The 13,736-nt window shown below is 57.2% G+C and overlaps 1 protein-coding gene across 1 annotated transcript in view; it reads right to left on the minus strand.

Moving 5' to 3' along the window:
• SCUBE3 (signal peptide, CUB domain and EGF like domain containing 3) overlaps positions 1-12,590 on the minus strand; it is a gene marked incomplete at both ends in the record, with an annotated part of 32,623 nt that extends 20,033 nt beyond the window's left edge. Inside the window, 3 exons of the mRNA XM_082778607.1 lie at positions 3,103-3,228; positions 4,291-4,413; positions 12,506-12,590. Of these exons, the coding sequence (XP_082634733.1) occupies positions 3,103-3,228; positions 4,291-4,413; positions 12,506-12,590 (334 nt within the window). The remainder of the gene's footprint in view (positions 1-3,102; positions 3,229-4,290; positions 4,414-12,505) is intronic.
• Between the last annotated feature and the right edge of the window lie 1,146 nt (positions 12,591-13,736).

The following is a 13,736-nucleotide window of genomic DNA, read 5'->3' on the forward strand; positions in this document are numbered from 1 at the left end:
TTGTTTCTGCTTTGTACATCCCTGATCCCCCAGCTAGAAGAAAGGGGGACGCTTTGGCGCTGCAGGGGATGAAGCCAAAGCACATCAAGGCGCGGATCTCGGAGGCCACACAGCTTCTCCGGCCGATGGGCAAAATAAAAAAAAAACTAGGGGGTGGCCCCGTTTTACAGATGGGAACACCAAACCGCAGAGGAGGGGGTTTTCCTTGCCCTCCATCCCCGGGCAGGCTGTGCCCAGGATGCTCAGCCGCAACGCAGCCGCCCCCGCTGCCAGCCCCTCCGACCCCGCTGCCGGCGGGGAAGCGCCTGGACTTCATTACGGGGAACAGGGAAACCTTAGCCCGGAGTGGGGATAATTGCTTTTAAGGAGACTCAAATCCCCTACAGCAGCCGGGCTCGGGGAGGAGACGGCGGAGATGAAAACTTCTGCCCGCCCGTCCGAACGCCGCAGGAGCTGTGCCACAGCCCCGCATCGCTCCTGTCCCCGAGGGGTGACGGCCACGGGATGGGGACCGAGGGGCCCTGTCCCAAAGAAAACCTCCCCTGAACTCGGGCATTTCAGAGCCAAAAGCTCAGGCGAAAGCTGAGCCCTGCCAGCAGCGGATGCTGGAAAAGCTGGGAGAGCAGCTCGGGGACAGCCGCTTCTTAAACCCTACACGGCACTGCCCTATGACATGGCACGCACCAAAACCCTTTGCTTTTGGGCAGAAACATGGATAAATGCATGTCTGGGCAGCACAGGGGCATGGCACTGTTCGAGCCCCAAGGGTGCCGCAGCCTGGGGATGCTCAGAGCAGGACGGAGCCCCGGCTGGGAGCTGTCACCAAGCGGTGGCACAGGCTGGGTGGCTGCAGCCAGACAAAAAGGGACACCCTACACGGCGGCTGGAGGCTCACAGCTTCCTCCAAGGCTCGTCCCAGCCAAGCTCTGTCCTGCAGATGCCAGTAACTCCCCTCAAATCCCCCGCTTATAACAAGGGCTTAACGTCTTGTGACTTCTCCTTAAAGCTCAGCACAAAAATGAGGAGGCAGCTGTTCAAAACCGATGGCTGAAACGAGACTCCGCCGCCCTAATACCGATTTTATTAAACGCAACCGAGGCGGGCAGAAGCCAGAAGCCCCGTGGCAGGACGAGGGCTGGAATTCCTGTCCTAGTTCAAAAGGTCGCCCGAGGAGGGGATGCTCGATGGCTCCAGCGTGCCCCAGCCCAGCTCCCCAACCCTGCTCGCCCACGGGTGCTCGGCAGGGACCTGTTACAAGGAGCAGGGCTGGTGTCCTGGGGGAGCTCTCAGTGACTGCAGGTTATTTTGCGTGCAGGGCATGGGAGCAGAGAACCAGGGCTCCTGTGTCCTGCTCCTGCTCCACTGCTGCTCCCAGGGTGAGAGAAGCTGGGCAGGATTCTCACCTCGTTTTGCTTCCGTCTTCTGGCTAAATGGGGGCTTTCAGATGCTGGGAAACGCACGGCCACAGTGTGGGGGTAGGAAAGGAGGGTGGGAAAACCCCCCTGGGGCTCATCCCGGCTTCCCACCCAGAGCAAGCAAAGAGCAAACCCCCACATACCCTAGGGAAAAAGAGGGAATCAACATCCTCGTCTGCAAAATGGGCTCCGAGGGGTACATTTGTGCCACCCCTAAACCTCCCTGGGAGGAACCGTGGAAGGGCTGAAGCAGGGAGCTGGGGCTGCCCCCGTGTCCCCCCCTCGCCCCGGGGGCCGCCGAGCCCAGCGGCTCCCCTCCCGCCCCGCTCTGTAAACACATGACGTCTGCGGCTCGCCGAGCCCGGCTTCCCTTTCTTCTCCTTGGGCTCATCCTCCCCGGAGAGGGGAAGGCAGGGCCGCCCGCCTGCGCCTCCTTCCAGCTGTGTAAATCTCCCTCTTCACCGAGGAGGCTGCAAAGTTCCCGGTGATGGCAGCTAATGCAAAGCGTATGTGGCCATAATCCCTTCCCCCCCCGCCCCGCTCCTTCTCCTCCCTCGAAGTGATGAGCTCATTAATGACCCCAGCGCAGACGCTAATTAGAAAATAGCACAGAGCCGCTCACGCTGCGGATGCCGGGGGGGAGGCGGGTGGCTCCGGGCCCCCGTGGGTGCTGCGGGAGGAAGCGGTGCCGGGCGCGGGCAGCGCGGCCGCCCTGGGGCTGTGCCGCGGGCTCGGCTCGGCCGCGGCCGGATGGAGTTTGGGGCGGTGGGAAGGATGCGCGGCCTCTCCGGAGGCAGATGCCGGGTTTGTCTTGGCCCCGGGATTATTTACCCGGTCCCTTCCCTGGTTCCCATCCCCACCGTATTCGCTATGAACTCATCTATTTTGGCAGGTGCGGGGCTGACCTCAAGCACGAGCCCAGCGGGTGGCTGTGCCCGGGTGAACCCCGCAGGCTGGTCCTGCCTCATCCTCGCATCCAGCGGCGGTGAGGAGCCTCCAAGCCCGCTCTACCCCAGCAGATGGATAGTTCCCATCCAGCAAGGCTTTGTCCCAGCACGGGGCATCCTCTCGCAGCACCACCACCGTGCAATGGGGACCGATCCTGTCCCTGTCCCCGCAGAGCTGTCGTGGCATGGGACACATCCGCGCCTGGGGTCAGCCACCTCCCTTGTCAGCAGCTCTCCTAAATAACACGTCTGAGACGTGTAATTGGGAGGTTATCAGCTTTCAGCACGTGGGCAGGCAGGGAAGGGGCGTCCGCCTTTCAGCAGTGATGTGCGGGGGAAGGCAGAAAACCCTTGGCTGCTGCTTGTCGGGCACGAGGCGACGCAGTGTGCTCGGGGCAGCACAGCGAGCAAGGAGAGGGTTTGCAGCACAGAGCCAGGCAGGGTGCACGGGGGTCCTGTGCCCCCGCAAGGAAAGGGGAAGAAAAATCTTGTGCCCTGTTTTGCATACAAAAAGCATCTGCTAGGAGCTCTGGGTGCTTACACCCTCTAAAATCTGCTGTGCCCTGAGCCACACCACAGCGGTTTGCAGGCTGGCATTGCCACAGCTCCCCACCAAAAGCAAAGGTGCTGAGGTCGATTTAACCAGCAGCAAAGCCTCGGTACAATAAATCCTCTAGCACCAAAGGGCAGTGAGCTGGCCCCGAGCCGTGACGGCCGCGTGTGCTCCCCCCGACCCTCACCTAGGCAGTTGTGGCCGTCGTGTGCCAGGCGGAAGCCGTCGTAGCAGGTGCAGCGGTAGTTCCCGGGGATGTTGACACACTCGTGGACACAGCCCGCGTTGTCCTCCCGCTCACACTCATCGACGTCTGTGGAGGGGAGAGAGAGGAGGGCAGGGGGTGCAGGCAGCTCACGGCGCTGTTTTTTCTCCCCAGCCCCATCGCGGTCACCATCCCAGTGGATATTTCGCCCCAGGGGCTCTGCTGCGTCCCTGGCTCCAGCAGTGCCTGCAGCCTCCCTCCACCACGGGGCTCCTGGATCTGCTCTGCTCCAACAGATGTCACCTCCTCCACTCTCCCATCCCGATTCTGGGCCTGCAGCACACCGGCCAGCAGCCCTTTCACCCCTCTGTCTGCATCAGCGGGTGCTGAGGTGCCCAGTTTTGCACCACAGCAGCCCCTGGTGCACCCCCACTCCTGGCTCTGAGCCCCACGCAGGAGCAGAGACTTGGTTCTACCCCCGTGAAATGTGCAGTTTTGGGCCATTTCCCTTGCAGGGCTGGAAAACTGAGGGCTGTCCCTTTGCTCTGCACCCACAGGGCGATGCATGGCAAGGAGAAGACGTCGCCTGTTCCGCACAAGGCTCTGAAAGCCTCGGCACAGGGCAGGGCCCCACCGCCTGTCCCCCTGGGGAGCAGCTCCCTTGCAGGCCTGGGATCGGCCGGGATTTCCCAAAGGCGGTGCTGAGGGCAGCCTGTCTGCCTGCCTATCTGCGCTGGGATCTTGCTTTAATCCCCTTGCTGTTTGCACTCCTCCTGACTCGGGGAGCTCTCCCTGCCGCCGCAGACCCTGCGCTCCGAGGAGCCAGCTTCTCTTATGTGCCCTGCTCAGCTGCATGCAGACACATCCTCAAACTTCCCGTGCTACTAGCCCAGTTCTGCACCCTTTGGGTTGCAAATCCTGCAAGGAAAAAGCCCAGATTTCTTACAAAGAAACTCCAGGGAACCCTCTTGGGGCAGATGCAGAGCAGGGGAAGAAGTGCAGTGACAATCATGGTCATTCAGCACACTGTCCCCATACAGCATCAACAGACCAGGCTAGTTTGGGGCAGAATAAGGAAATAAAAGGTTTGCAGCTGGCTGTGGTGTAGGAGCATCCCGCCCCAATGGCTCAGGGCTCATCAGAGGGGCTCCAGCGGCGGCGTGCCCCTACCTTTGCAGTGCTTCCCATCGCCGGTGTAGCCAGACTTGCAGATGCACTTGTAGGATTTCGGGGTGTTCTGGCAGATGGCATCGATGTGGCAGCTGTCGGTGCCCTCCACGCACTCGTCCACATCTGCAAAGGGAGAGGAGGTGACAGGCAGAGCTGTGGGCAGGGGAACAAGGAGCATGAGAGCTCATGGCAGCCACACAGGTTTTCAGGCTTCAGGACGTGGATTAGGAAGGACAAAGGGAGGAATTTTGCTCCTTTTCTCCCTATGGCTGCACCCAGCCCCGATACAACTGGTGATGGGCTCGCTGCAGACAGGGAGCTCCAAAACGGCATCGCCCGTGCCTCCGCTCCCATTAAAGCCGCCCCAGGAGCCACCAACCACACCTAACAGGGAACAAGATGCAGACGCCCAAAGTCCAGGCTGGAGCCAGCCCAGCCAGAGGTGAAAGTCTCTGTCTCCAATTAGCAGTTTCCTGAGCCGACCAGCCACCCAAATAATCGTCATCGCTTTCTATTCTTAGGCGCGGAGGAATGTGCGCAAATTAACGGGAACCGCACTAAATAAACCTGGGAGTGGGAACCGAGGAAGGATAACTGGGGAAAACGTGACTTACTCAGGGGCACGGCCAAAACCTCTGCTTCACCACCACCCTACTGCCTCCCTGGGCATCCCCTTACCCAAATACCTGGGGTGCAGCACCTCACGACACTGAGGCACACACAGGACATCACACCCAGAGCACCGTGCTGCAGGCAGTGACCCCAAATGGTGATACCCAGCACAAATTACGGGGAGGGGAGGTTTTAATGGCATTTAGGAGCTGGACAAGTCTCAGCTTTGTGGGGTGGAGGTTTAGCAGCATCAGGCTGCTCACCTGGCTGCTTTCTGGCTTGGCTGCTCAGCCAGCAGCGGGGCTGTTGGTGATGGAAGGCAGCCGGGTGTCCCCAGAGGGGGCTGAGCATCACGAGCAGCCCCTCAGCATGAGCACTGCTCCTGGAGCACCACGCGTGGCTCTGCCCCCGGTCATCTCCTCTGGGAGAGCCTAGGACCCCCCAAATCAGGAGCGTGAGCCCGGGAAGCTCCCAGCTGCCTTTACAAAGCTGTTTTTCCAGCACCCAAAGAGCAGACGCGCTCCGGGAGGTCCCTGAAGACAAGACGCATCCTTGCAAGCCAGGGGAGGGCGAGCAGCCCTGAAAGCACGCCAGGATGGAGGCCACGGCCGCGGGAGCGATGGCCTGAGTGCTTTCTGGCCACCGCGGCGGCGTTTTTTTGCCGGGAGATGTGAGTCACCCGCCCTGGGGGAGGAGAGGTTTGCGTTTGCACCAGGGAGGCGGCACGTGCCTGTGCATTGTATAAATATTTACAGCACGCATTCATATTTGTTATTTGACATTAGCCATGGCCCGCGGCCACCGCAGCCTCCCTCGGGCCATTAATCACGGGCTGGAGGCTGACCCACCACGGTGGAGCCGGCCGAGGAGCTGCAGGGTGGCGCGGGGACGGGCACCCTGCTCCGACACCCGTGGGACCGGCCCCGGTGCCACCATAGGGCCAAGATGCCATGGGCACGCTGCACCCAACGACATCCTCGGGGGGAGCCTCCCCATCCTGTTGGGGTTGCAGCTCTGGGGAGCTGAGCGCTCCCAGCTCGCTGCCTCCCCAGCCAAAGCTGGCATTTTGTTGGGAAACCTGCCCTGGTGCACGTGCACCCTGCCGTGTCCCTGCCTCACCTTGCGGAGGCACCGTCCCACGACACTAAATGCGTGTGCAAACAACCAGCGAGGGGAAAAACCCGCACGAGCCCACGGGAGTGTAAAGTTCACTGCTCCCTGAGTCACAGCTCCCGGCGCCCAGCCCGGCCACCACTGCTGGCTGCCTCCCTGCCACATCAAGGGACGGCAGTGGCACGTTGCTGGGTGCCCCATCCGGCACCCCAAAGCCTCTGGGTGCCCACCCCAGGACCCCCAGTGCCTGCGGGATGTCAGAGCAGAGGGATGCATTTGGGATGTCCAGAGCTCACTGCTTGGCGCGCCGCGATGAGCACAATGAAGCCAAGAGTGAATCGAAGGGGTTTTCAACCCCAAATTCATGAATCGCAGCTCTGTGCCTGGAGCCCACAGCCCCGTGGCCACTCACACCCATGGACACCCATGTCCACGTGCTGAGGGAGCCCACCAGGGCAGGGGTTGGGGTTTTGCAGCTCCCTGCACCCAAAGGTGCCCTTGGGACTCAGCACCTGCACAGTCTGAGCTGGCACAGGGCATTGTGTGGCCGCCACACACCTCAAGCCCAAGGCAAAATGTTCCTTTACCTGCTAGAGCAGGGAAATCCCATCCAGGCACCACCTGCATGGGATCAAATCAAATCCAACCCATCAGTTTTCTGAGCTTCAGTGGCTCAGATCTGTGCGCAGCTCATTTCACATCTCCCGTCTGCGCCGAGGTCGTGCTTCCACCCTGCTCAGCACCGGGGGAGCAAAACCCCCCGCCTCCATCCTCTGAAAACCCCCAAAACACACAGCATCCATCACACACCACGTAGTTGAAATTTTCCCAGCCTTCTGCCAGAAAACTCACTTATTTTAGTATTATTTTTTAATATTTTTTGTTCTTTCTGTGCCCTCAAAGTCAACACAATGAACAATGCCTGCGCGACACAGAAAACAATGCGTGGCTTTCCTTCTCACACATGTACGAATTATTTTTTTCTATCTTTTTTTTTTTTTTTTTTCCATTCTGTAACTTCAAAACTTCTCTAACTTTGGAAAGATTACACAGCAGCAAAAGTACAAAAGAAAACATTATAAATTTGCCACTCTGTAATTTTTCCAAAGCTGGAGACATTCTGAAAGGTTACGGGATTAGAGAACGGGAAAAAAGGGATAAAAAAGTGTGTGTGTGTGGGAAGCGTGAATAAATACCCTCCCAGCCACCCGAGGAGCCATCCTCATGTTGGCAAGAATCCTAACTTCAGAACACCAAAATTCTGGCTCCTTAGAAAAAGCATCTTTAAGAAATGATGCCGTGAAGAAGAAAAAAAAAAAGTGCCTTCTGAAAAAAAAATCAACAAATTTTTGAATTTTTGTCAATGCAGGGAGCGTTTTCCCACGGCTCGGCTGTCGGGACAGCCCCGTTTTCCTGCCAGAGATGTTTCTTCCTCCGAAAGCACCCGCGGCAGCCCTGCAGGTGCTTCCAGCGGCCGCGGAGGTGCGAGGGCCACGATTTACAAGGCGACAGAACGGGAGATTCAAGGAAAAACAACCTGCGGGTGCTGCCATCCCTGCTCGCCCCTGCAAAACCCCCTCTGGTCCCAAACCCGGGGTCCCAAACCCAGGCTGGGGTTTGGGGTCAGCCCCTCCAGACCCCCCCCCCACTGTGGCCCCTCTCCCCTCTTTCCGCATGAATAATCAAACTGCCCTTTTTCAACCCAAAATGGAAGCAAGTTGACGGGTGCGCCGTGCCCCAAATCCCCCAAATCAGGGGGGGATTTTGCACAGAGCGAAGGATTTAAGTTTAATGAAGACACAAAGTCCTGTTGGGGGACTCAAGGTCTCTCCTGCACCCGAAGGCACCCAGCTCCGGTCCTGGCCACAATTTTGGGGCTAATTAACGCTAACGAGGGCGCACGGCACGTGCTCGCCCCAAGGTCCCCGGGGGGTTTGCAGCGCGGGGCTGGGGCGCTGCCCGGGAGGAGGCGGCAGCGCCCGGCTCGATGTTTTTTATTCCGTTGTGGGTGGGATTTTCCAGCGCTCGCCGTTGGGCCCCGTTCCGCTCCAGCTGCAGCTTTATTCTCCATTTCAAAGGCAGCCGAGGCAGACGCTTGCAACGCCACTGCCATTTCGAGCGCGCCGAGGGGACGGCGCCCACAGGGGACCCAAGGGCTCGCGGCGGGGACGCGCGGGGAGGTGGCGGTGGCGACGGGTGCCCCGGGGTCCCGTGCCCCAACCCTGCCCCGCGGTGATGTCCGCGTGCCCGGGGGATGCAGCCACGGGTGCTTTACGAGCCTGGGTTGAAGCTCTTCCCTCGTTTCATTATTAAAAATAATAATAATAAAAGATGCTTTTATCCATAGGCTGAAAGGCGAGGTAAATTGGAGGAGGAAGCTGAGCTAAGGTGGCAAGAACGCCCTGAAACCCCTAAACAAACAAAACCCTTTTTCTCCCTTCGGCTTCAGCTTTTTCTTTTAAAATTAGTTTTATTCTTTGTTTTTATATAGGCGCACGTATTAACAGCCTGTCTGTATAGGGCCGAGTGTGTGTAGCTGTTGGCAGGGGCGCGGAGTTTCCACTCGGCCTTAATGCCAAATTAAAGCTTTATAACTTCAGTAGCTCTTTTTACCGGGGTATTAATAACCACCTCAGACACTGTGGTGCACTTTATTAATCATTTGTTCGGCCGCGTGCGGCGGAGCGGGCGCTGAGCGGCTCCGCCAGACCACGAGCGGCCGCGGTCCCGCGGGACGGGGCGGGCAGACACCCCGCGAGGCGGTTTGGGCAAATTGGCCAAAAATGCATCGTCTGAACCAGAAATCCTCACTCAGGTGCTCGGCGCTGGCTTGTCAGTGGGATGGGAACCGGGCTCCCTGTGAAGTATTTGGGGAGGGGGAGATGAAACAGCAGGGTGCGGCTCGTTATAGGGTGGCGGTGCTGGTGGAGCACAAAAAAAGAGGAAAAAACACAAATATGGGCAGCAGCAAGGGGGTAGAAAAGCTCTCCCCACCCCACCGCCATCCACCTGCAGCCCGAGGGCTTTGTACCCACTGAGGTGGTTCCACACTCCTCGGGGGATTGCTCCTAATGCTGCTGCTGCCCCTTTGGCTGTTCGGGCAGAGCAAGCTTCGCCTTCCAAAAATGTGTTTGTTTGTTTTCTGTTTGGGGAGCAACAATTACAACATCTCCGGCAGGGATGGCCTCACCGAAACGCGGCCGGGCGTCCTTCGACAGCGCGAGACAGAGCAAACTTTATTTGCCATCCCGGGCTTCTCCTAACGCCTCTCGGGGGACTTATAATTTTGAAAGCGAAGGTTAAGGTTATTCATGCATACTTTTTTTTTTTCCTAAATGGATCGCTCCGGTGCAACTGTCTGCAAAGGAAAAATCTATATAAAACTAAAATTAAAAAATTAAAAAAAATATAAAAATCCCGAGCTGCTTGGAGACAGCAATACATCTCCGCACTGGAAGACTCGAGGTGTCTGAATATTTATACTCCTGTTGGCAGTTACAAAAAAACTCTTCTTCCCTCCTTCCCACCCCCCTCCCCTTTTTAATCTAAGTACAGGCATGTTAGACGCCCTCAGTCAAAGATCTCCTTTGAACTGCTGCATGTTGAAATGTTTACAGTTTTACATTTCATATTTCAGAGGGGCGGAGGGGACAGGCACAACAGTCGCACACTGTGAATGCAGGAGAGGGAGGAAAGCGGAGGCCAAGGGGGAGGAGGTTCAGCAGAGATGGGAGGGGAATAAAACGGCATCTCCACGCTGCAATTGGAAAATTTTATACTCCTTAAGGAAAAAAAAAAAAAAAAAAGGAAAAAAAAAAAAGGCCCTGGCGGTGTAGGCTCTGCAGGTGCATCCCCACAAAAGAGAAGCGAGCCCCTCGTGCAGGGCGCGTGGGCTGGCAGCGAAGGGGCTGCTGTGAGCAGGGAAGGGTTGGACAAGGTGGCAAACATTGAGATGTGGCTTCACCTATGGGGGATGCTGCTGGAGGAGCAGGGGGACCAGGACTTGCTCTTCTGCCTGCGGGAGGTGGGACGGGCTGACGGAGGAAGGGCTGGGATGTGTCACCCTGCCAAAACGCGAGGAGCTGAGGGCATGGCAGCAGCAGGGAAAACTTCTCAGTGTCCGAGTGCCTGCAGTGCTCGGGCTGCCAGGAGCCTGCCCTGCGTTATTTGGGTTTTTACCATCAGCAGTTCTCCCCTTGCAAGCTTTCCAAGCCCTACACTGACCCGATAAACCCAGCAGACATCAAGGTCCTCCAGCAGATGCCATCCAGGCCCAATGGCTGTGCCAAACCCTTCCTGCCCTACAGACCAAGCTTTCCGGGGTAACGCAGTGGTACGAAGGAGCCTGCAAGCCCTGTTCACACTCCGATATTACCACAGGAAAACAAACCTGACCTGAGTGGGATGAGCTGTCTCCAGCCCGTGACAATCACCTGGTAAAGGCACCCCAAAAGGGCAAAGGCTTTGGCAGGGGCAGTGGGGTTACGTACCCTGTCTGCATCACCCTGAGGAAGCAGGGGGATTGCCCATTGCTCCTCAGAAACACCTTACCCAGGCATATGGCTTGCTTCAAAGAGCTCGATGTTGATGGTTCATGGAGAAAACCAGGTGATATTGGGTTCCTGGGCAAAGCACATTTTTATCTGGCATCCCCAGGCTCCGCCACCTTTCACTCAGACGTGCCCAAAACCCACCGGGTCCACCCCAGCGCAGTGCCCTGCCTTGGCACCCCGCGTGCCCCAGCTGCATGGCAGGCACCAGCCTCACCCCCAGCCTCCTCCTGCTGCCTCCCCCAGCCCCGGCAGAGGCTTCGAGGATTTCTCAGCTGCCTCGAACAGCCGGAGCCACCGGCTCTGCTCGGAGCCTTTGGTGGGACCGAGGAGCAGGAGGAGCCTGCGCCACCCCGGGAGCGAAGCGGGCGACTTAGCCCAGGATTTCGCTCACCTCTCTCCACCCCCACTCCACCCCGCTCATTCCCCAGAGCGATCTGTCAAGTCCCTGCACGATGGAATTTTACTTTGCTATTTTAATGCAATTCTGGCTCAGGCTTAAATGGAACTGGAAACCAAAAGGCCTTAATAAATAAATATTATGATAAGAAATGAAAGCAATGCATACACTAAAGATAATTTGAGGGGGGATAAAAACCTAAGCATTCCTTTCTAAGCCTAAATCGTAAAGCTTTACATGAAGCCGGACGCCTTCTCACCAAACCTTTGCCCTGGAAAATCTCCCCCGTGCTTGTCCAGACTGCCCTCCTGAAAAGTCGTCTATTGTTTTAAACACTTTGAGCCAGATAAGACAATAGCCTTGAAATTCCTTCCAACTTTGTCAGTGACAGGGCTCAGGGTGCCGGTACGTGGCTATTACTAATGCCTGCACGAGATCTTTAATTATAACCCGCGCTCCTATATTTCATTCACACTCTATTTAATCTCGCTGTCTGCATAAACATGCAGCTACTACAATGGCAAGAGCCAAAGCTGGTTTGGATAAATCTTGCATACACTTAAACGCCATGGAAAAAAATAAAAAAATAAAACCAACAAACAACAGATTGTATAGATAGCGGTGAATTAGGAAAAAAAAAAAAACACCTTCGATACAGCCAAGAAGATCATGCACATAGGGCTGTGTGTGCTGGCGTGCGCGCGCACTCCTGTGCGTGTGCCTGGAGAAAAATCCGAGCTAAATATAGAGGTGCTATAGAAAAACCGAAGGTATAGATAGCCCGTACATAAAGCTACGTGTGTATGGCTGGCAGGGAGAAACTCTGGCTAAGCGCAGGAGCAGGGAAACAGCAAAGCCTTGAGACGATACGACGGGACGCACCTCTCTTTTCCAGAGGTGGGCACACAGAGCAGGCTTTTTGCGGGGTTTGCCGGCGTTCAGCTCGCCCAAGTTTCCTGCAGCACACCCCTCTGGAGCTCAGCTTTTGAGGCTCAACACGCGCGGATGTAAAACAAGCGCGGGTGCAGCCGTGCAGCTCCCACCTTCCAGCACGAGACACCAGCTCCGCTGTGCCTTCCCTCGAACCCAGCCAGAAACGCGTCCTCCTCACCCACATGGCAATGGGAACGAGCCCACCCCATGGACAGTGAGCCCCCCAGAGAGGCACAGCACCCCCAAACCGCCCCAAACAGCAACGTTTTGGCTTTCTGCCTCCGTGCTGGGTGCAGACTTGTCTGCACACCCTCATTCTCTGCCTCTGCACCCCCTGCCCTGAAATAAAGAGTTCAGCCCCACACGTACACACACACACACAAAAAAAAAAGTGTAAGAAATGCAACTCCTTCAAGAGTTTCCAGAAAACCAAGCGAAGGCAGCAGGCAGGATATCTGCAAGCAACATTTCAAAGCAGCCCGACTGGTCGTTACTGCTGCTGCTGGTTTCTCCAGCCTGCGCGTAAAGCCCCAGGTCTGGAGAGGAGGTCCGGCTGCCGACCCGCACATCCAACAGCAAAGCCTCGAGCCGGGAAGATTTCTCTTACCTTGACCGGCTTTATTTGCCAGCGTGTTTCCAGAGTGGAGGAGAAAGAAAAGCGTGCAAAATCCAGCAATCTGCAACGCTCCCATCGCAATCCCCGTCTGCCTGCAGGAGTGGGGGCAAGGAGGGGGATTTCTCGTGCTTTAAAGGAAACAAGAGGCTGAGCATGCAGAGGGGGATCAAGAGAAGGAAGGGGCTCTCTTCTTGCCGTGTGTGGGACAGAGGGAGGGAAGGGGGCTGAACTGATGGAAAAAGCTGCTCTGGGTTCAGTTTTGGGGCTCTTGGTGTTGCTAAAGAGGAGGGAGCGAGGGAAGGAGACCCAGGGCAGTTGGAGGAAAGTGGACTCTATCGCCCTCTCTCTGGCGGCTGCTCTGATCCCTTCTCCTTCTTCTTCTTTTTCTTCTTCTTCTTCCCTTTTTTTCCTTCCCTAAATAATCCCAGCCAGTTCCAGTTTTGCAAGAGAGGAGCAGCAGCAGCAGCAGCAGCAGCAGCGATGAAGGGGGGGAAGCAGCAGGCGCCTTGCACTGGTGCTGGGGACCTGAGAAAGGGGAGTGGAAAGGAGAGCCCCATCCAAGCAACGCCCTTTTTCTCCCTGCCTTTCTTTCTTTCTATTTGGCTTTGGCTGCTCCTTCCCGGCTCCCCCCCTCGCACCCCCAGGCTGGGCTCTGCCTGCAGGAATTTACAGTCTGCTCTGGAGGAGCAGGGCCAGTAGCCATGGAGACTGCTTCCCTGGGAGCAGGGAGGTCAGGCGCAGACCATGGGCGATCAATGCATCAATGCAAAGCCCCCCGCGACCCCCCGAGCCACCCCGCGCCTCGCAGCCCCTCGGCCCCGCAAGGGCTCGGGGTTGGCGGTGGCGGCGAGCTGGGAAGGGGGTGGGGGGGGGGTAAAGGGGTCTGCCGTGAGAAAAGGGAGTGGGAGGGAAAGGAAAGGGGAAGGAGAAATGAAGACGGAAGGAAAAAAAAATAAAGAAGAAGGGGAAAATAAATAAAAACGGAGCAAACAGGCAAAAAAAATACGAGGAGTTTGGGGAGGCTGCGGCGCGGGGCTCGGCGGCTGCGGGAGCGGCTCGGTGGGGAGCAGGGCTGAAGGGCAACTCTGGGAGAGGTGGGGAGGACTGGGAATAAGGGGAGGGGAGCAAAAATAAGAGAGAAAATACCTTTCTGAAATATTCAGGGTTTTTTTTTTTAGTTGTTTGTGGGAGCCTCTCACAGCCTGATCCCCACACCCAGCAC

This window comes from Aythya marila (assembly GCF_965140915.1).
Source record: "Aythya marila genome assembly, chromosome: 24".
Lineage (NCBI taxonomy): Eukaryota > Metazoa > Chordata > Aves > Anseriformes > Anatidae > Aythya > Aythya marila.